General features: G+C 38.0%; 1 protein-coding gene across 1 annotated transcript in view; it reads left to right on the top strand.

Moving 5' to 3' along the window:
- LOC126252533 (cytosolic carboxypeptidase Nna1) overlaps positions 1–24589 on the top strand; it is a 666898-nt gene that overhangs the window by 240714 nt on the left and 401595 nt on the right. Inside the window, 1 exon segment of the mRNA XM_049953428.1 lies at positions 11741–11851. Within this exon segment, the coding sequence (XP_049809385.1) occupies positions 11741–11851 (111 nt within the window).

Here is a 24589-nt window from a genome sequence, read left to right on the forward strand (position 1 = left end):
ATGTAATGTAATGTATGGGAGCAATCTGTCCCAGTTTGTATGGTTCTGATTCACATAATGCATTATTTAGAGAATAGGTTATGGACATGCCTTATGTGGCCATTACCTTTTGCATAGAAGAGGGTAATTACCATTTCTTGATTATTAATAACTTGAAAACCTGTGTGGAAAGTGATAATAAGAATTTACTCCTTTGATCTTTCTGGAGAGGTTTAGAGTTTCCAACCAGAAAAATAAGAAAATTTGCCAGTGGAGCCACAACTAAAACCGAGCAAGGTGGTGCAGTGGGTAGCACACTGGACTCACAATTGGAAGGCCAACAGTTCAAACCCACATCTGATTGAGGTTTCCTGGGATAACCCTAAATCACTTCCTTTGAAAGAACATGGCTGATTTCCTTCTCCATCCTTCACTAATCCGATGGTAGCAATGACCTTGCTCTTTGGTCCCCTCCCCCAAATCAACCGACTAACCATAACCGAAAAATGGGAAAAGTGACCAATAATCGATAGAACATATTTATTACTTTGACATGAAATTGGGAAAGCAACTAAGTCAAATTTTTTAATGGATGTGAAAGTATTTGAAGAAGAATTTTTTGTTTTATATAGTGTGCTCTTTGGTCACATAGTATGCAAGACTGTACATAACTTTTAATATTATGCTGGCATGTAGGTCACTAGCACAGTGAGGCTTCTCACACATTGGTTACCTTTTTCCTCTGTGGTGTTGTTGTGTACTACCATGTGACTGGTGCAAAATTCTTTCTGTAAGGGATTTCAGAATAAACAGCCAATTGTCTTGGAAGTGTTTTACAATAAAGGATCTTATCAATGACAGTAAAGTTGGGCAAGGCAGAGAATTGCTTGCATTCTTCATCCTCATTGTGTTGTTTCTCTAGTTCAGCAACAAGGATTGCATTGGCTTGTATTTACCAAACTTTCCAACTCAATGCCTCAGAATTTTCTTGGAGTTTTTCTGGTTTCTGCCTTTCTCAGTAATCATATTCACTTAGCTTATGGGCCCACCTAGTCATTCTACTACTAACAAGAGAAACTCATGACTCATATTCCAACCAATGTACAGTATGACAGCAGCCAAGACTACGGAAAGAGAATAAACATTTCAGCAACCAGACAGACAGTTCATAATGTTGTGGGGAAAAAAAGTGGCGCAGATTGCATTGGCTTGTATTTACCAAACTTTCCAACTCAATGCCTCAGAATTTTCTTGGAGTTTTTCTGGTTTCTGCCTTTCTCAGTAATCATATTCACTTAGCTTATGGGCCCACCTAGTCATTCTACTACTAACAAGAGAAACTCATGACTCATATTCCAACCAATGTACAGTATGACAGCAGCCAAGACTACGGAAAGAGAATAAACATTTCAGCAACCAGACAGACAGTTCATAATGTTGTGGGAAAAAAAAAGTGGCGCAAGGGAGTTTTGAACAGAGCTCACCCACGTGACAGTCCAACACCATGACCACTTACCCATTACAACATAGCTGTTTCAGCCTACTCTTAATTGCTCTTCTTGTTTTTGGACTGTCCACTGTTTCTCTCTTTTTTTTTTTTTTTTTTTTTCTCCAGGGTTCAGTACATCTTTTCCTGTTTTCATGCTTGATTTGTGTTTAGTTTTTGACAAGCTGTCCACTGGGCTCTCTTATCATGAAATCTGTAGGGGGTGCAATGGGGAGTTTTTCTTGTAAAATCCTTGAGGCTTAACAGTCACATTAATGTGGCATAATGCATCACAACTGTAAATTTTCTCTCGTATAAGCAAAAACTCCTCCTCTGTTGTGTAAAGTTAAGCTCACCTTGATTTAACTTGCTAGATGTATATCCAATAGGATGTTCAAATTCTCCTTGATCTTGAGCAAGGACACATCCAACTGCAAAATTACTGACATCACAGGAGAGTAAAAATGGTTTCTTAAGATCAATATATGCCAAAACAGGGGTGACGGAGTTTGAATTTCTCTCTTAGTTATTGTGCAATTTCCTCTAGAGAAGTGGAAAGCACAATGATGTTGTCTAAATACACTAAGCACATGAAAGGTTTCAGTCCTCTCAGCAATAAATCCACAAACAATTGGAATGTTAAGGTATTCTCATGTAATGGGACAGATAAAAAAAATCTATTCCCCAAGCAACAGCAGGAGAATACACACACATAAAGTTTAAGGACATTTGCAAGCTTGTGGAGCCAGCAGCTCCTTCTTCTAGCTGGTGCTGTGAAGGGAAAGGAAGAGGATGAAGAAAAAGGATTGGCAAAGTTAGGAAATGGGGAGAGTATGGAAAAGGTAGCCAAACCCTAGGTAAGGGGAGGCGTACTGGATGGGTTCAGAAGGAAAGAGTCTTTCCTCACTCTTTCCACCTGTGAGCTCTCTCTTCTGTGCTTAACAGTGAAATTCTCTTTGCACTCTTAATGTTATCACCCCCACTTTTATTTCACAGAAGGTTCTTTTGACTTTTTTATATGCTGAGTCGCCTCTCCCAAATTTCATTCCTAAGGGATTTATATTGCTATATTTCTGTCTTCTTCTCAACTTTTTATACTTACTTCTTTTGTTGATGAGTTGAAGTATTTCTTCTGTTACCCAAGGGTTCTTCACAGCTATTGTCGTTGTACCTTTGTTTGTCTGTCCAACATCTTTGATTGCCATTTTTAGAGATGTTCACCTCTCTTCAAATGAACTGCATACTGAGATTACCCTTGTCACAGTATCCATGTTGTTAGAGAACTCCAAATGCATCCCATCACTTCCCAGCACTTCCGTATCCCACTTGCTTCCAAGCTGATTCTTTTGGGTGACTCTCTTAAACTTCAATCCACTCTTCATTTATCGTGAACTGAGTCTATATCTGCACCTGGGTGTGCCTTACAGTCCAATATCTGATTTTAGAATCTCTGTCTGATAATGATGTAATCCAGTTGGAACCTTCCCATGTCTCGTGTCTTTTCAAGTATACCACCTCCTCTTGTGATTCTTGAATGTAGTATTTGTTATTGCCATTTGAACTTTATTGCAGGACTCCATTAGTCTTTATCCTTCTCGTTCTTATTGCCAAGCCCATATTATCTAATGAAACTGTCTCCTGTTCCTTCCACGACAACCATATTCCAGTCCCACATGATTATTAGATTTTCATCTATCTCTATATACTTAATTATCAGTTCAGTATCCTTATATACTTAATGTATCTCTTCATTTTCTGCTTGCACATTGGCATGTGTAGCGGAACTACCATTATCAACATTGGGTTGCTGTCAAATCTTATGAGAACAACCCTATTACTGAAGTGTTCACAGTTGCCCTCTCTTTGCCCTACTTTCTTTCCTATTCATAATGAATCATACTCCTTTTGTAACATTTTATGCTACTGACAATATTACCCTATTTTCATTTGACCCGTAATTATTTTTCTTTCCATTTAACTTCACTTTCACTGTCCCACCTGCCACTATACTTGGATTTAGCTTTTTCATTTCCCTTTACAGATTTTCTAACTTTTATACTATGTTCGAACTTCTGATATTCCATACTCCAACTCGTAGACTTTTATCCCAGCATTGGTTCTTCCATATTTTTCTAATGGTCAACTCTGCCTCAGCAGTTTCTACCTGGAGAGCCAAATGGGAAACTAGTCCAGAATCTTTTGCCAATGGAGAGATCATCATGACAGTTTTTCAGTTATAGGCCACAAGTCCTGTGGATGCACATTAGGTGTCTTTTAATGCAGCAGTTTCCATTGCCTTGTTCCTCCTTACACCACTGATCATCACTTGTCCCAAAGGGCAAGAGAATAAACTGAACCTCTGTCTGCTCCTCTGCCATCTTTGGCATGGCTGTTGGCAGAACAAGGGTGACTGCTTATACAAGAAGTACTCAGCTGCCATTGCTGAAGACTTTTATTCATAATGTAAGATATGGCTGGATACAAATCTGGGACCCAGAATATTTTGTTTACTTGTCAGAGTGGCTTCCCCTAGGCCACAGCTCCATTATCACTACTGGAAGGTAAACAATAAAACAATCTCCATTTTTCTCCTCTAACCTGGAATGTCCGGACTACTTATCGCTCTGCCTTTGAGGTAAGTGGCTAACTTTACTTAGCTCATTGTTCAAATACACAAACTAAAAGGAAGATCAGGAATGGCAAAATCAAAAGAAAATTGAACGAGGAGATTAGCTTCCTAGCTCGCCCGTTCTTCATTCTGGAGCTACAAGACTGAAAAACAATAAGGCCGCTGACCTTGACGATCTGAGATCTGAGAAAATTAAACATTTTGGACAGAGAGTACAAGCACAGATCCTAGAGCTAATGAATAACTGTATTATAAAAATGCAAATTCCTAAACTGTGGAGGAAAGCTCAGGTTGTTGTGTTACTAAAACCAGGGAAAGACCCAGCTGAAGCTAAAAATTTCCGGCCCGTCTCACTGCTTTGTCATCTATTTAAAGTGCTGGAGCGAATGATACTCAAACGCATAGCTGATTATGTGGACAAAGCCCTCATTAAAGAACAAGCTGGATTTCGACCAGGAAAATCATGCTGTGGCCAAATCCTTAATCTCACACAGTACATCGAAGATGGCTATCATAGAGGAGAAGTAACCGGGGTCGCATTCCTGGATCTCAGTGCCGCATATGACACAGTTAACCATAAGTTGCTTACCCAGAAAGTGTATAATGTCACTAAGGACTACACCCTTTCTATGTTCGTGCAATGCATGCTACAGAACAGACGCTACTATATAACCTTACAATCTAAAAACAGCCGATGGAGGACACAGAAAAATGGACTTGCACAGGGTAGTGTCTTGGCTCCAATATTATTTAACATTTATACTAATGACTTTCCCATCAGCCACCAGACATGAATGTTCATTTATGCCGATGATGCAGCAGTGGACACACAGAATAAAACCTTTGAACAAGTGGAGGAGAATCTTACAGGAGCTTTAACAGAACTTGCTACCTATTATGAAGGCAATAATCTCAAACCAAACCCTAGTAAATCTCAAGTATCCACCTTCCATCTTAGGAACAAAGAAGCCAAATGGAAACTCCAAGTCATGTGGCAAGGGGAAGAGCTGAAGCATACAAACAGCCCAAAATACCTGGGAGTAACATTGGACAGAGTGCTTACTTTTAAGCAGCACTGTCACAACACTAAAAAAAAGGCCTGTGCCAGGAACAACATACTGCGGAAGCTAACAAGTTCATCATGGGGAGCTCAACCACATGTTTTGCGCACCATGGGTCTGGCGCTGAGTATCTCAGCAGTGGAATACGTGGTGCCAGTTTGGAGGAAGTCTGCTCCCACTAAGCAAGTTGACGTCACCGTAAACAAAACTGTACGTACTGCCATAGGATGCCTCAAACCAACTCCCAAAGACAAAATTTATCCCATCATAGGCATAGCATCAACAACTATCCACAAACAAGTAGCCGCCATGATTGAAAGATCAAAACAAAAGAATGATCCTCGACACCCGATGTATATGCACCAAAAACAACGTGTCCGGCTAAAATCCCACAGGAGTTTCATTGAAACTACTGAAGAGCTTGCCACCAAGCCCATCGTAAGGCAGCTATCTCTTTGGGAAGAAATGGTGCCACACTCCACACTGGAACTACTTGAGGAGGGATCTGCAGGATTTCAACTACCTTTTACAACTTAGAGGTCATTAAAACGGCTGCACACTGGAGTAACTGGGCGCAAATCAAACCTATTTAAATGGGGCTACAGTGATAGTGATAGGTGTGAATGTGGAGCAATACAGGACTCGGACCACCTATTGATTTGCCCAGATATGTGAATAACATGCACTAAAGACGATACTTTGAAAGTCAATGACAAAGCAACCTACGTTGCTAATTACTGGGAAGGGAAGATATAATTGGTGCATCTGGATATGGAAGAAGAAGAATACACAAACATCAATTAAAATTAAGTACATCTTAAAATATTAGTGTCTCTCTAAGTACTTTTTTGCTGAGTAGGAAAGGAAGCTCTCAACATTAGTTGATGTTTTAGGTTTTTGCTGTTAGTTGTTATATGCATATTAGTATTATGAGATACAGAGGAAAACCACAGGCCTCAGAAATACTTGATTCACACCAATTACAACTAATCTAATGACTCCAAGAGTTGGTCTTGTTGCCAACTCATCCATTATTTCTGACGTTTTAGGTCCATATCAAATGAATATAATCATATTTCCACTAGGAAAAAAAAGACACAAATAATCTGAAAAAAAATTTAATATCTAGACACAAACACAACAATAAAGACGTTTCACAACTTCCTAATACTAGACCATTATTTAGTCTGTTTACGGTACTTGTTTTTTACTCCTCTCTAATCAAAATCTCAAATTCTACTACACTTACAACACACCTCTACAAAACTTGCTCCCATGGCTGTGGCAGTGATTGTTGCATTTGGAGATGATTTCATAGGGGCTCTTGGCTTTCAACCTGTGTTGCTTCATTCAGTAGTAAGATCTGATGAAAGATATGGAACAGAGGAAGGTTATCCTGCTCTGTGTAGTGATGTGACAGCGTCACCTCCTTCCTTGTTGCAGACAATGTCAGTGAGCTGCCCATAAGGTTTATCTCTTACTCAACTGCACGCTAGGTTCACAAACCTCAGAACTTAGCCCTGCAGTGGTGCTTAATGGCACCAACTAATGATTTACACGACAGTGGTTTGTTGAAGTGTAGACCCAATCTATTTGTTCTGGCTACTTTTTTTACATGATATTGTTGCAGTTCTATGAGCCTGAATCTTGAAAACAGTGGAAGCCTTTCCTGACTCTTTCCAAGCTGCTAACAAAAATTATCATAAAAATAACTGATGGAAAGGACCTTGGTGATTCAAATCATTGGAATGAAACAGTGTGACTTCACGAGAATCACACTTTCTAGGCTCTTATTTCCATCTTTCTTTTATCCTTAAATATTTGTGCATTAATCATTTACTACTTTACCCTGGTGCTCACGTGCTGCACAGTCTGTTTCATGTCACAACACTAAAACTGGCTGTACACTTAAGATTAAACACTAAGATACATTTATTTCTAGTGCTTTTGGCTGGTTAGTCTCTTTTCATTACTTACCTAGGGTTAAATGCAGCTATACATGTCTGTCTAGCACTTGTGGCTGGTTAGTGACTTTCCTTAAATATTCTGGTAATATTTATTATTTATGCACTTGCATGTTACTGACATCAACTCATTTCAGATGACCTTTTGTATAATAAATTTACCATTCTGATTGTTACCTTTAGATTAGATTAAATTAGTTTACGTTCCATAGATCCATGCTGAGGAGATCCTCGTGGATGTGGAACATGCCAATTTCTTTCTTTTTTTTTTTTTTTTAAAAAAAAAAGCTGAAATAACAATACTAATAGTATGAATATATACAATACATCATTTATTTCTATTAAAAAATTTGTCAATGGAGTAGAAGGTGTTGGCCACTAGTAAGTCTTTCAGGCTCCTTTTAAACTGATCTTTATTTGTAACTAAATTTTTTATGTTTACTGGCAAATTATTGAAGATGAGCGTTCCTGAGTAGTGGACCCCTTTTTGAACTAAAGTAAGTGCTTTTAAGTCCTTGTGCAGATCATTTTTGTTCCTGGTATTGTATGTATGAACTGAGCTGTTTGTTGGAAAAAGAGATATATTATTTAGGACAAATTTAATTAATGAGTAAATATACTGAGAGGCAATAGTTAGTATACCCAGTTCTTTGAAGAGGTTTCTACAGGACGTCCGTGAATTTACTCCACAAATAATACGTATTACACGCTTTTGGACTCTGAAAACTTTTGTTTGACTTGAAGAGTTGCCCCAAAATATTATACCATATGACATTATGGAATGAAAGTAGGCAAAGTATGCAAGCTTTTTCATTTTTATGTCGCCAGTATCTGCTAACACTCGAATTGCAAATACAGATTTGTTAAGGCGTTTCTACAGTTCTGTGGTGTGCTCTTCCCAACTGAATTTATTATCAAGTTGTAATCCCAGGAATTTAAGACTGTCAGCCTCTTCTATCTGCTCTTCTTCGTATTTTATGCATATGCTGGGTGGAAACCTCTTACAGGTTCTAAATTGCATATAGTGAGTCTTTTCGAAGTTTAATGTCAATGAGTTGACTTTAAACCATTTATTAATATCCATGAAAATATCGTTAGCAGATCTTTCTAGAACTACACTTGACATACTATTTATTGCAATACTTGTGTCATCTGCAAACAAAACGAACTCTGTTTCTGGCAGTGTAACTGATGAGAGATCATTAATGTACACAGGAAAAAGCAATGGCCCTAAGATGGATCCTTGTGGGACACCACATGTAATTTCTTCCCATTCTGATGATAACTGATGACTTAATTCACTAGTCCCTTGCACTGACACCCTTTGTTTCCTGTTACTGAGGTATGACTTGAACCATTTTGCAGCACTGCTCGTGACACCATAGAATTCTAATTTACTTAAAAGGATGTTGTGGTTCACACAGTCAAATGCCTTTCACAAATCACAGAAAATACCTGCTGCTTGTAATTTGTTGTTTAATGAATTAAGTACATTTTCACTGTAGGTGTAAATAGCCTTCTCGATATCAGAACCCTTCAGAAATCCAAACTGTGTTCTTGATAATATGTTATTTGTGGTCAGATGGTTGAGCAGCTGCCTGTACATTACTTTTTCTAAAATTTTTAAGAATGCTGGCAAAAGTGAAATCGGTCTGTAGTTTGATGGTATCTCTTTATCCCCTTTCTTGAATAGAGGCTTAACATCTGCATATTTTAGCCAGTCAGGAAATGTCCCAGTTATAATTGACTGGTTACACAAGTAACTTAGAATTGTACTAAACTCACAAGAACATGCCTTAATTAACTTTGTTGATATTTCATCGTACCCACTAGAATGCTTTGTTTTTGAAGATTTTATTATAGACGTTATTTCTTTTGGTGAAGTGAGTTATATATTCATGTACTTGAAGCTATTTTTGAAGGCTAGTTTCAGATATTCAAGGGCATTATTTACTGATCCTGAAAGTCCCATTCTATCAGTAATGGATATAAAGTACTTGTTAAATAGATTTGCCACACTGTGCCCATCAGTTACTAATGTGTCATCTACCCTTAGTGCTATTTGCTCCTGTTCCTTTCTGGTTCTACCAGTCTGCTCTTTCACTATATCCCATATTGTTTTTATTTTGTTCCCTGACATTGCTATCTTCTTGTCGTAGTGCATTTGTTTAGACATCTGAATTACTTTTTTTAATGTTTTACAGTATTCCTTGTATTTAGCTAAATCATCGGCATTGCAGCTATTCTTGGTCGACAGATACATTTTCCTTTTTGTCATACAGGAAATCTTTATTCCTTGTGTAATCCATGGTTTCATTATAGACTACTGTTTAATTTGAGTAACTTTTAGTTGAAAACAGTTTTCAAACATGGTACTGACGTTGTTCATGAATGTGTTATATTTTTCATTCATGTCATGAGCACTATAAACATCTTTCCAGTTCATATCTTTGAGCAGTTTTCTAAAACACTCAATTTTTGGTTGATTGACTACTCTCCTGTACTCAGATTTAGCAGTCTTGATAATCTGCTTAGAATTTACATCTAAAACAAGGAACTGCATGTCATGATCTGATAGTCCATTTATAACAGGTTTTATGATATGATTTTGTTCCTTTGATTTGTCTATAAAAATGTTATCAATGGCTGTCCGTGAGGATTTAGTGATCCTAGTTGGAAAGTTTACAGTGTGAGTTAGATTGAAAGACAGCATTACTAACTGCAGTGAATGTTTACTGGAAGATTGCATTAGAAAATCTGTATTAAAGTCACCAGCAATCAAAATTTCTTTGTTTCTTCCTGTTAAATAACCCAAAAGAGCTTCTAGATTATCTAAGAATGGATTATAATTTCCTGCAGGTGCTCGGTAAATAGTTATTATTATATAGGATCTGTTATGGAACTCTACTTCTGTTGCACATGCTTCTAGATGCTGCTCTAAACAGAATTTATTAATGTCAATGTTTTTGAATTTATGGTAGTTTTTGATAAATGTGGCAACTCCTCCTCCATCCATATCTACTCCGCAGAAGTAGGAAGCTAGCTTAAATCCTGAAATGTCTAACATATCTATATCAGTGGTCACTTGATGTTCAGAGAGGCAGATTATGTCAATTTGGTTAGATGAATTCATTTCATCGATACAAATGAGTAGTTCATCAACTTCATTTCTAAGTCCCGGAATGTTCTGGTGTAATAAAGATAACTGATACTGCATACTAATGGGATTGTAACTGCTTTGGCGAAGATGAACTGGCAGTTTCTGATTACTTTCTGTTAAACACTGTTTAAATGGAGGCTGTATGATAAAATCTGACTCCTGTTCATCTGTTTTCTCAAACTGAGTGTGTCTGCCAATCTCTCTTAAAACTCGTTTTCTTTCCCCCTTCCTTATCCTAAAAAAAGGCATCCCTCTGACACCTGTGACCACTGGTATTTTACCACTTGTGCCAGTGCCCCCCCTTAAGTTTTCTGCAATCAACCCAGACAGTTTTCCCTTCCCTTTCCAATTGAGGTGAAGGCCATGCCTAGTGTAGTCCCACCTATCAATAGCATCCACAGGAATCAAACCAATATGGGACCCTATATCCGTCCTAAGCAGCCACTCCAACTCCAAGTTCACCCTCCCTATGGAAGAGTTCAAATGAGGCCAATCATGGCGTCTCAACACAGACAAAAATCCCACACTCGTATGCTTCGTTGCTATCTTCACCAGGTCACTCTCTATGGAATATTTAGAGTCTCTGCCAATGCTATTTCCCAGACCACCCACTATAACCACGGCATCCTCCTTTGTGAAATCCATAGCTTCTTACCCAAACTGGTGTATTTGAAACTCTCCCACAACTTCCTAACCTGTACCTTCTCATCGCTGTTCAAATCAGAATGTCCTCTGCTGTCACTTTTCATAACATGTACACTTTTGGTGTTATTACATGGTACTCTGATTCGTCCAGTGTGAACTCTCCAGTAACACTTTGAAATAACTTTAAAATCATGCTCACTCCTTATAAATACAGTTTTCCTTAGGAAATTCTTTTGCTCCTCTTATCCTTTAGTGCTTGAGATGAGTCCAATCACCTGTTGCTAAGGAGTGTCAGACACCACAAACTGCATCTGAGCTGTAGCTTTTTCTCATAGTATCCTTTCTTCAAGACTCCAGAACTTTCTGTACACTTTGCTCCAGCTCCACCATGTGTGAGTCACATTTCACCGGGCTCTAGGCAGCACTGAGTTCCGTGATGGTCGGATGCTCCTGTCACGCATTACAGTGAATTCTGATGTTAGCATTCAATTAAAATACAGATATCTATAGATCCAAAGGTCTGATTATCAAGCGTTTTGCTCAAATCATTATTAGACTAAATAGAGCACACATTTGTGATGTGTTTGTCTGTAATTTCTTCTCTTAATCTTATGACTTGATTGTGTAACTTAAATAGTATGAAATGAGCATGGACATTGGGATAGTAGATTACACTCTAGAACTTGTCAATTTGGATGTCTGTACTCATTCATAAATGCTGGCATAAAGCTTTAAATGACTTTTACTTCCTCTGTGTTTACTTTTATCTCTTTATAAACTGGTAATAGCTAAAGTGTCTGAATGTGTTCTTTCCAGAAGAAGAAAGCAATTGTAGTAACTGCACGTGTTCATCCTGGTGAGACTCCTTCATCGTGGATGATGAAAGGATTCATGGACTTTTTGACAGGCGATAGTGGACAAGCAAAGGTGACTGTTATTATTAAAATTTTTAAATATTTTGTTGACTGTTAGTTTGGTTTGCAACAATATGATGTCTGTTATAATGTGTATGTCGTCATGAATATTTTTCCACTACTTCTTAAATTCTTTACCATAAATAAATAACTGATGGGGGACACGTGGACAAATTTAAAGGATCATAAAAATACTTCCGCTTTCAAAATTTTGCTGCTCTTCTAGTGACAGTGTACTTTTCAGCACCCATATCCTACATGACTCTAGATAGATGTTCACATACACACAGATACCTAGACACTAATCTCCACAAGATTGTGATGGTGGGGGGGGGGGGGGGGGGGCAGGAGGCAAGGAATGGGTATGAAAGTACTGGTAGGTATCAGAGGATAACACAGATAGTTCTTGATGGCAGTGATAAAATGTAGACTTCTGCCAACTGACATAAAGCTGAGGGAGTTGAGTATGTTTGAAGAGGAGGCAGAGAGAGAAGAGAAGCCAAGGAGAGGAACACAAAGTTAGTAAGAAATGTGGACTGAAAATGACAAGAAAGGAAAGGGTTAAGGGTCGAGATTATCAATGGATAACCAAAAGAACCTCAAGAATAGAAAATGTGTTAGATACAGTTCCCACATGGCCATTTCAGAGGAGCTTTAACACTGGAAATGGGTTGGGGGTCGAAATGGTATGTGTTCTGAAGCAGCTGTTAAGCTCACCGGTGCTTAGTTGTGCAGAATGTTCCACAACAGTGTTATATTGTATGTGGTTATCCACACTATATGACTGCAGTCAGAAAGGCCATTGTTCATAATAAGTGACAGAAAGTCATTGAGTAAAACAGAAGCAATATCTGGTGTTCCCCAAGGAAGTGTTATAGGCCCTCTGCTGTTTGTGATATGCATAAACAATTTAGGAGACAATCTGAGCAGCCTTCTTAGATTTTTTACAAATGATGCTGTCATTTGCCACCTTGTAGAGTCATCGGATGATCAAAACAAACTGCAAAATTATTTAGACAAGATATCTGTATGGTGCAGAAAGTGACACTTGATGCTGAATAAAGACAAATTTGTAGCCATACACATGAATACTATAATGAATCCACTAAATTTTGGTTACATGTTAAAGCACACAAATATAGAGTTTGTGAATTCATCTAAATACTTTGGGATTCCAATTAAAAATGACTTAAATTGGAATGATGACATAGATAATGTTGTGGGAGAACCAAAGACTGTGATTTATTGGCAGAACACGTAGAAAATGCAACAAGCCTACTAAAGAGACTGCCTACATTATGTGTTTCTGTCTTCTTCTGGAGTGGTGCTGTGCAGTGTGGGTTCTGTATCAGACACTGAAAAAATTCAAAGAAGGGCAGCTCATTTTGTATTATTGTGAAATAGGGGAGAGAGTTCTACAGATACAATATGTGAATTGTAGCGACCATCATTAAAACAAAGGGTTTTTTCACTGCAGCAAGATCTCCCATGGGATCTCATACATAGGGAGAAATGACCATCATAATAAAATAAGAGAAAAAACAGCTTATATGGAAAGATTTAAAGTTCATTATTCCTGCATGCTGTTTGTCAAGAATGATAGCCTGAAGATGGTTTGATGAACTCTCTGTGGCTCTTAATTGTGAACTGCATAGTAATAATGTGGATGTAGATGTCAGCATGGCCATTCATGGATGGAGCTAGCAAGACTGCTAAATCACTTGCTGGGCATGTCAGCCTCTGTTAGTGAAACTTGCCACAGTGTATGATGACGCTTGATGTATAGGTGTCTCCACCAGCATGGAAATGTGGGCAGCCATGCTGCCTGTGTCTCATTCTGCTTCCCTCCAGGGCAGGAGTTGGCAGCTGCTACAATGGACAACCCATCAGTGCAGAAGTACCATGTCCAAGTAGGAGAACTGGGCAGTACCAGTGGATGCCTGAACATGTAGCAGATACACACTGTCCCATGTTGCTTGGTTGACTGGTGTGGCTGTCACATTCCTGATTATTCATTATTATTATTATTATTATTATTATACAAATTTGGCCGTTAAAGACCGTGAAAACAGTTATTTCTTGCGCTTCTGGGAAGTCTTCTTTCTCTCAGTCCACACTTCTTTCATTCTTGCACTGAAGGCGGCTTTTCTCTCTTCAGACCATTTAGTTCCACAAGTCTTCTTAATTTTCACACCGAAATCCGTGAATGAATTCAGTTTTTTTCTAAAAAGGTTTCTGTTAAATATTGTTTCCTGATCTATGTCCATTTCTTTTAGATCTCTTTCTGTGTTGATAAACCATAAATTTTTATTTTTTAGATTTGCGATGTAAGAAAATATTTGTTTTGTAAGCCTATTCAGGTTCATCCTCATGATGTGAGCATAAAAGGAGCATCTTCTTTTTCTAATTTCGTCTGTAATTTTGCTGCACTTCATATACACTTCTTTGTTGCTTTTTAGTCTGTATACAGGCTTGCCTTGATCATCTGTTATTTTCCTGTGTCCAAGAATTGTCCTCACAATTCTTCTTTCACGATTTTCTATCTGTTCTGCGTATGTAAAATTTGCCAGTGTTTCTGATGCATATAGTATCTGCGGTCTAATGACAGTCTGGTAGTGTCTGAGTTTAATGTTTTTGGATATACATTTTTTTGAATACATTTGTCTGCAGTAGTGAGTTGCTGTCTCTAGTTTTTGTATTCTAGCCCTGCAGGCTGGATGACCTTTTGCCACAGGCTGAATTATTTCACCAAGATATTTAAAATGTTTAGATACCTGTATTTTCCCGTATTTCGTAGTTATTTTCTTTGATGGATTTTTGATATTTGTAATGATTTCTGTCTTTTCAAATGAAATTTGCAAGCCTGCTTTTTCAGCAGTTTCTTTAAGTAATTCTATTTGTTTTATTGTGTCTTTTTGTGTGTAAGCTAAACAGGCGAGATCGTCAGCGAAGGCAAAACAGTTGGTTTCAATGGCTTTGTAGCACTTCCCTCCAATTTGGACTTTCTTAACTCCATGTTTTTGCGTGAGTTTTCTCCATTCTGCTATGACTTTATCCAGAACACAGTTGAAGAGTACCGGGGACAGCGCATCTCCTTGTCTGACGCTGGTTTTGACCTCGAAATGCTGTGAAATTTCTCCTTGGAATTTTACTTTTGATGTTGTATTTGTTAATGTTTCTTTGATTATGGTGATTGTTGTTTCATCTGTTTCATATTCTCGAAGTGTTTTGATGAGTGTGTCCCTATCGATTGAGTCATAAGCTTTTTTGAAATCAATGAATGTTATGAAATATTTCTTGCTCCTTGTAGATAAATAGTTCATTGTTGTTTTGAGGTTAAAAATTTGTTCGGCGCAGGATCTTCCTGGTCTGAAGCCAGCTTGATATTCTCCAAGTTTTCCCTCTATAATTGGTGATACACGATTGAGCAGGGCTTTTGATAGAATTTTGTATTGGACTGGGAGAAGCGATATTCCACGATAGTTGTTAACATCCCTTTTGTCACCTTTTTTAAACAAAGGGTGAATTAGGGCAGTTTTCCAGTGACTTGGGATTTTCTTGGTTTCCCATAATTGTTCAAGTTCTTTGTGTAGTGCTTCTACTGATGTTTCTCCCCCAAGCTTGAGCATTTCTGCTGTAATTGTGTCTTCTCCACATGCTTTCCTGTTTTTGAGATTTTTGATTATGTTTGTGATTTCCTCTCGTGTCGGAGGTGTTGAATGTGTTGGTAATGTTTCTGGTTGCGTAAAACTGAGAGTCTGGATGGGTGTTTGGCAGTTTAGGAGTGTCTCAAAATATTCAGCCAGGATTTCACAGTTTTCAGTATTGTTGGTGGCGAGAGTCTTATTATTTCTCATAAGGTTTAGGCAAGGGGACTGGTATCCTCGGAGTTTCTGGTTGAATGTTTTGTACCAAGCTGCCGTGTTGCATTTCTTGAAATTCTCTTCGATTAAGTCCAGTTGTCGTTTTTCATATTGTCTCTTGGTGTTGCGAATAGTTTTCGAGGCATTCTTTCTGGCTTGCTTAAATTCATCAAAGTTGTTTTCAGTTTTATGTGAGTTCCACTTTTTCCAGGCTTTAAGTCTTTCATGCAGAACTTCATTACAGTTGCTGTCCCACCACGGGTGTCTGTTTGCTCTTTTTTGGAAAGGTTGTTTCTGTTGCCTCAATCAAGTTGTTCTGAAATTCTTGGAGGTTTTGTGAAGGGGAGAATGTCTTTAGTTTTTTTCTGAAAATCCTTGAGGTTAGAGTTGGACTTGAGGTTGTAATTTCTCAGGGTTGTAAGATCAAAATTTATTTTATTTCTGTTTTTGTATTCACCGTTTCTGCTTTTCTGTTTGTTTTGTGGGATCAGTTTAGTTTTTATTTTCGTGAGATAGTGATCAGAATCGAGGTTTAGAGATTTTCAGACACGTGTCTTCAATATTTCTTTTTCACATTTGGAGGAGATGGCAATGTGATCTATTTGAAATTCTCCGATACTCTTTATCGGAGATACCCAGGTTTTTTGTTTTCTGGGAAGATGTTTAAAATGTGTTGACAATAGCTTGAGTTTAAACTGCTTACAGAGCATAATTAACCTTTCTCCATTTTTGTTGGTTCGTTTGTGTGCGGGAAAGTTGCCGACAATATCGCGGAATTTCTTTTCTTTTCCAATCTGAGAGTTAAAATCTCCTAGAAGTATTTTTGCATTGTTTTTTGGGATTTCTGATATATGATCCTTAAGGTTTTCCCAGAATTCATCTGTTTCTTCCCTATTTTTAGCATTATTTTTGTCATTTGTGGGAGTGTGAACATTGATTAATGTGTATTTTTTATTTGCACATCGAAAAGTGAGGAAAGATGTTCTCGATGATGTTGACCAAAAATGTTCGACAGAGTTCAGAATTTTTGTGTTTACAGCAAAAGCTGTGCCAAGCTGAGGGCATTTCTTCATTACAATTTTTCCAGGTTTTCCTTTAAATATTCTGAATTTTTTTTGATTCAAATGTGTTTTCATCAGTGAAGCGAGTTTCTTATAGCGCCACAATTTGTATGTCTTCCGTGTGTAACTGGTCTGTAAGGTGCTTAAGTTTTCCCACTTTGAGAAGGGAGTTTATGTTGAGAGTTGCTATGTTGAAGATTTTTCTGGGTTTAATCTTGTTGGATTTGCATGGTGTTGCAGACTCCCCAGAATCCTTGGGTCTGCTTGCGTCGTTGCCGACGGTGGATTGGCCACCTGGGGTAGTTTCGTTATTGAAAGACATTTCCATCATGCGTTAAGATTGTAACTGTTGAAATTCTTCAAAGTTGGGGAGATTACTTGCGTAACCTACCAGGAATACGACTAACGTTGTTAGCGTTAGAAGGTTTCTTGAAACAGCCGCCTCTAACATGAGGAACAGACGCTGCCCACAAGCCGCCAAATCTGGGTACAGACACTTGCAGTTATAGATTTTTGGTTCCTCCACTCTCTCAGCCGTTGGGAGTTAAAAATTCCTCATCCGCCTATGAGACCATTGACCGGTTTTCACCCGTAACCCTAGGCAGGGGCCCTCACAGGGTGCTACCATCCGGAGCCAGATGGACCCAGGTTTTTTTACGAGGTTGTTACTCCTCCCCCTCCTCCTCCCTCATCACTTGTAAGATGAGGATCCGGGCTTGGGACCGGCAATGGCGGAGTTTATTCATTATTATTATTAATGGGTCACTTGTTGTGCCGAGGCACTGTTTCCAATTGCACTTGATGCAACAAATCTGTGGCCTAGGAGTGTGGAAACTGCTTGCCTCTCCCTGGAAGAGCTCCATTGTATCTCTACTTTCCATTATTGTGGTGCTTGTCCTAGTACACCTCATATTGTCTAAACAGCCCCAATGCTGCAGCCAGTGCAGTAGCGCTTGCTAGCTGCATTCCACTACTGTGGCTGAAATCCTAGTTTCTGTAGTACCACCCAAAAAATAGTAGTGCTGTTACAATACTTATATTTGTGTAATTTATTGTCCAAAAATGTGTTTCAACATTACAACCCCCCCACCCATCTTTTTTCTCCAAAATAATCCAAATGGAATTATTTCCTTTGTTTTTTTGTTTTTGTAACAAATAATAGTTTTTAATTTTTTCTTGAGATATTAAAAGAAACCATAGAAATTTCAATGGTCCTGAATGAATTCCCATTGATCTAACAGTAATTTTGAGTGATTAAACTCATAGAAGGAACAGGCTCTGGTAATAGTATTTTAAAAAATTTAAGTTAACAAATGAACAAAAATCTTGGTAATTTCATTTTTCCCAATGATTATCCACACTTTGAGAATTATTTTGCAAAAAAATAAGATTTTTGCTCTCCCTTTATGTGAAATCAATGTGATGGTGATCCTTTTTATTTATTTATTTTTCATAAAAAGATAATACGCGTGGTGCCTGTTCTTTTGGAGATGTCTGAAGAATAGACACCATGCAGAATATACAAATGTGATACATTTATGTCAATTGAAGGTGGAGGGGGAAGAAAGGAAAGGTAAGGGAAGGAACTATTGAGTTTCTGCTGAAGTGAAACATTATGCGGGTTCAGTGATGACGAGTGAAAATGTGTGCTGGACTAGGATTCGAACCTGGGATCTACAGCTTACTAGGTGTTAGGCTCTATGCCACCCATACACAGTGTTTGTGACAATTGTGCAGAGTATCTCGGTATACCCCTCGACCATCCAACATTCCCATGCACGAGGGGCGATTGAAAAGTCCGTGCAAAAATAAATACTACTTACGTGTTTGGGGTAATCTTTTTTTATTTTTCAACATAGTCTCCTTTTCGACTTATACACTTCATCCAACGCTGTTCTAATTTGGCTATACCTTCTGAATTACAGGAATTGTCCAAATCTGCAAAATAGCTATTAGTTGCTGCAATCACCTCCTCGTTTGAATAAAATCTTTGTCCCACCAGCCATTTCTTCAAATTGTGGAACAACTAGTAGATCGAGGGAGCCAAGTCTGGAGAATAGGGGGCATGTGAAACGAGTTGGAATCCTATTTCCATTAATTTTGTGACCACAACTGATGAGTTGTGTGCTGGTGCATTGTCGTGATGGAAAAGGACTTTTTTGCAGTCCAATTGCCGATGTTTTTCTTGCAGCTCAGTTTTCAAACGGTCCAATAATGATGAATAATATTCACCTGTAATAGTTTTACACTTTTCCTGATAGTTGATGAGAATTATGCCTTTCGAATTCCAAAAGACAGTCGCCATAACATTTCCAGCCGAAGGAATGGTCTTCACCTTTTTGGTGCAGATTCTCCCTTGGTAACCTATTGTTTAGATTGTTGTTTGGTCTCAGGAGTATAGTAATGTATCCATGTTTCATCCACAGTGATGAAACGATGCTTAATGTCCTGTGGATTTTTCCTGAATAGCTGCAAACCATACTTGCAACATTTCACATGATCCCATTTTTGGTCAATGGTGAGCAATCGCGGAACCCATCTTGCGGATAGCTTTCTCATGTCCTAATGTTTATGCAAAATATTATGTACCCATTTATTCGAGATGCCCATAGCACTAGCAATCTCACACACCTTAACTCTTCTATCATCCATCACCATATCATGGATTTTATCAATGATTTCTGGAATCATAATCTCCATAGGGCATCCAGAACGTCCAGCATCACTTGTGCCCATGTGGCCACTCTGAAAATTTTGAAACCACTTATAAACTGTTCTAATGGAAGGTGCAGAGTCACTATAATGTTTATCAAGCTTCTCTTTAGTCTCCTGAGGCGTTTTGCCTTTCATAAAGTAATGTTTAATCACCACACCAAATTCTTTTCTGTCCATTTTTTGACAATCACTTGACTTCCTTGACTCACACAAATGCCAAACACAAAGAAATAGACCAATATGGCTGAATCTTGGTGTGCTTTCTTTCCAAAGATGCTACTAACTAAACATGACCTTGATAGACGCCAGTGGTGCCATCTCTCAGACTTTGCATGGACTTTTCAAACGCCCCTCATAGTATCACCTATCTGCAGTCCCAATCCATGTCCTCCATGCTCGCTATTTTTAGATTCCCACAGGAGACCAAATGTAATTGTGCATTGGCGCTCAAAGCTGTGAATTCATTACCCATCAAGGCAAATCAATTATATGAATACATTGTGGTTGTTGTTTTGGACATGTCAGAAAGAACAGGCACCCCGAATTCATATAATTGATTCACACTGATGGCAATCTTCAGTGTGAATGCAAATTCACAAGGATAAGTGATGCTAGGTAGGAATGTGAATCAGCTGGGGAGCATGTCAAGATAGTCCACACATTTGCAATAAACACTGTGTCCAGATGATGCAGTGGTTAATGCAACTGCCTAGTAAGCTGGAAATCCCGGGTTCGAATCCTGGCCTGGCACATGTTTTCACTCACTGTTACTGATTCCGCGTAAAGTCCTGATGCAGCTGAAATCAATGGTTCCTTTCCTTTCTTTTTCCCCTCTCTAACTTCAATTTTCATAAAATAAAAAGCGTAAGGATGAATTTTTTTCCCATCTTGATGGTTATATGCGAAGTTGTAAGATATTTTATCCTACAATCGATATTTTATAGAGTATAGAAACTCCAGATTTCACATTGTTCAGATGGTGACTAAAAATCTTCAGAATGTTAGCAAGTGTGATTTTGTGCAATCACAATGGTAAAAACAACAATACTTTCAATCTTTGAAGTGCCATAAAATTGAAACAGACAGAGATAAAATTCTAAAACTTGGTATGGTTGCTTATCTCCATAGGGAGAACAAATAAGACAAATTTCATCCAAATCTTAGATCATAGAAGAGGTGCCTTCCATGACTTGACACGGAATAACCCAACAGCAGTTTGCCTACTTTGAGAAATTCAGTTTTGTTCCCTTGCCTAGTTGTTGTTTGTCTTCCCTTTTACTGAACATTACTGACTTCCATTTAAATTTATCTACAGATTTTTGGCTTGTCTGATTCAGTGTGAGATTATTGGAAATGCAAGATACATTATTGTTTTTAATGTTCATACTACAGGCAGCTGAATTTTTGGGACGTATTTTCATTTGATGTACTTCACGCACACAGGACTGCTTTTCTCATATTACTGTATCATTTTCTCCTTCATAAACAATAGTTTGGGTTGATGCCTTCAGTTCACTTGTAGCAATATATGATGGAAGCATTTGAAATGTTGGATTGTTGCCTAGTACAGAAAGTCTCCTGGTTTGTTGATTGTCTTCTGTCATGCCTATATCATAAGGGCTTGAAACAATGGAGCACTACTCTAGAAAAGGTCGCATAGTGTCTTATAAATGGATCCAAATACATGTGATATACTTTCCTAAAAACTTGTCATTTAAGATACCGTATTTTGTAGTATTTTCCTAGAAATATTCAATACTTAAAATACAATTCTTAGATTACTTGATTTTCTATGTTTGTTGTTGTGGTCTTCAGTCCTGAGACTGGTTTGATGCAGCTCTCCATGATACTCTATCCTGTGCAAGCTTCTTCATCTCCCAGTACCTACTGCAACCTACATCCTTCTGAATCTGCTTAGTGTATTCATCTCTTGGTCTCCCCCTACGATTTTTACCCTCCACGCTGCCCTCCAATACTAAATTGGTGATCCCTTGATGCCTCAGAACATGTCCTACCAACTGATCCCTTCTTCTAGTCAAGTTGTGCCACAAACTCCTCTTCTCCCCAATCCTATTCAGTACCTCCTCGTTAGTTATGTGATCTACCCATCTACTCTTCAGCATTCTTCTGTAGCACCACATTTCGAAAGCTTCTATTCTCTTCTTGTCCAAACTATTTACCGTCCATGTTTCACTTCCATACATGGCTACACTCCATACAAATACTTTCAGAAATGACTTCCTGACACTTAAATCTATACTCGATGTTAACAAATTTCTCTTCTTCAGAAACGCTTTCCTTACCATTGCCAGTCTACATTTTATATCCTCTCTACTTTGACCATCATCAGTTATTTTGCTCCACAAATAGCAAAACTCCTTTACTACTTTAAGTGTCTCATTTCCTAATCTAATTCCTTCAGCAGCACCCAATTTAATTCGACTACATTCCATTATCCTCGTTTTGCTTTTGTTGATGTTCATCTTTTATCCTCCTTTCAAGACACTGTCCATTCCATTCAACTGCTCTTCCAAGTCCTTTGCTGTCTCTGACAGAATTACAATGTCATCAGCGAACCTCAAAGTTTTTATTTCTTCTCCATGGATTTTAATATCTACTCCGAATTTTTCTTTTGTTTCCTTTACTGCTTGCTCAATATACAGATTGAATAACATCAGGGAGAGGCTACAACCCTGTCTCACTCCCTTCCCAACCACTGCTTCCCTTTCATGTCCCTCAACTCTTATAGCTGCCATCTGGTTTCTGTACAAATTGTAAATAGCCTTTCGCTCCCTGTATTTTACCCCTGCCACCTTTAGAATTTGAAAGAGAGTATTCCAGTCAACATTGTCAAAAGCTTTCTCTAAGTCTACAAATGCTAGAAACGTAGGTTTGCCTTTCCTTAATCTTTCTTCTAAGATAAGTCGTAAGGTCAGGATTGCCTCACGTGTTCCAGTATTTGTACGGAATCCAAACTGATCTTCCCCGAGGTCGGCTTCTACTAGTTTTTCCATTCATCTGTAAAGAATTCGTGTTAGTATTTTGAAACTGTGTCTTATTAAACTGATTGTTCGGTAATTTTCACATCTGTCAACACCTGCTTTCTTTGGGATTGGAATTATTATCTTCTTCTTGAAGTCTGAGGGTATTTCGCCTGTTTCATACATCTTGCTCACCAGATGGTAGAGTTTTGTCAGGACTGGCTCTCCCAAGGCCGTCAGTAGTTCCAATGGAATGCTGTCTACTCCGGGGGCCTTGTTTCGACTCAGGTCTTTCAGTGCTCTGTCAAACTCTTCACGCAGTATCGTATCTCCCGTTTCATCTTCATCTACATCCTCTTCCATTTCCATAATATTGTCCTCAAGTACATCACCCTTGTATAGACCCTCTATATACTCCTTCCACCTTTCTGCTTTCCCTTCTTTGCTTAGAACTGGGTTTCCATCTGAGCTCTTGATATTCATACAAGTGGTTCTCTTCTCTCCAAAGGTCTCTTTAATTTTCCTGTAGGCAGTATCTATCTTACCCCTAGTGAGACAAGCCTCTACATCCTTACATTTGTCCTCTAGCCATCCCTGCTTAGCCATTTTGCACTTCCTGTCGATCTCATATTTGAGACGTTTGTATTCCTTTTTGCCTGCTTCATTTACTGCATTTTTATATTTTCTCCTTTCATCAATTAAATTCACTATTTCTTCTGTTACCCAAGGATTTCTACTAGCCCTCGTCTTTTTACCTACTTGATCCTCTGCTGCCTTCACTACTTCATCCCTCAAAGCTACCCATTCTTCTTCTACTGTATTTCTTTCCCCCATTCCTGTCAATTGTTCCCTTATGCTCTCCCTGAAACTCTGTACAACCTTTGGTTCTTTCAGTTTATCCAGGTCCCATCTCCTTAAATTCCCACCTTTTTGCAGTTTCTTCAGTTTTAATCTACAGTTCATAACCAATAGATTGTGGTCAGAGTCCACATCTGCCCCTGGAAATGTCTTACAATTTAAAACCTGGTTCCTAAATCTCTGTCTTACCATTATATAATCTATCTGATACCTTTTAGTATCTCCAGGGTTCTTCCATGTATACAACCTTCTTTCATTATTCTTAAACCAAGTGTTAGCTACGATTTGCTATATTGAGTAATAAATAATTTTGATGAAAAGTTTTTCAGCATTTTACAGTTTCATTTATAATGACATCAGTGTACAGATAAATGTACCATTTTTTATCTCAGACAGTAACTTTGTTCTCCATACATTCTGCAATGGGATAGTAGAACTTGACTGTTAATATATTAGAGAAGAATGCTTTCAGTGACTGAATCTTCCTATTAAATATATTTCTACCTTTTAGATGATTTCTAATTTTTAGATGCTTGTGCTTCTGTGTCTGGATATAAAGTTTTTAATGGTGTGAGAGTAATCTGAAATTTTCTGTGTAGTGAAAGTTGTAGTTGTGCTTGAAATGGAAAATTTTGAGTGTGTGGCTGTCATTGTACAAGAAAATAATGTTATAATATGTGCAATGAAGGCACTGTTGGAATTTTTAAATAAAACAGCACAAGCCTCTCTTGAGTCTCTGCTGCTCAATGAATGTGTTTTTCTTTCTTTTTTTTCTGCATCATTAATAGCCTTGTGATGTCAGATAAGCTTGCCTAGAAAATTATATTTATTGAGTAACTGACTCAAAGTAGCTGTGTTATATAATCTTTTTGGCACCCGTAAGATCATATACACTTCGTAAAGTGTAAATAATTTGATTTATTTGATAAGCAATCTATATCTGCTTTCTAATTAATATATTTATTGAGATGTATGCCTAGGAACTTCGACTTGCTTGCTTCAGTCATTTCCTGGTCATTCCAAGTTATTCTTATGTCTATCATTTTTGGCAGTTTAGTTGTAAATAGCCTTTGTAATATTCAGTTTTACACTATTTTGATGAAAGCAAGCTTCAAGGTTCTTTAAGATATTTTGCAGACTATCTGAAATTTTCTCCTAGGACATCATTTTTAGTTAAGACTGATGTGTCATCTTTGATTACAACTGCTGAGATCTACTTTGGATATTCTTTTGGTGTGATCCAGGAGCTCTCATCTACAGACTCTCAAATCTA

The sequence above is a fragment of the Schistocerca nitens genome, chromosome 4 (genome assembly GCF_023898315.1).
Source record: "Schistocerca nitens isolate TAMUIC-IGC-003100 chromosome 4, iqSchNite1.1, whole genome shotgun sequence".
NCBI lineage: Eukaryota > Metazoa > Arthropoda > Insecta > Orthoptera > Acrididae > Schistocerca > Schistocerca nitens.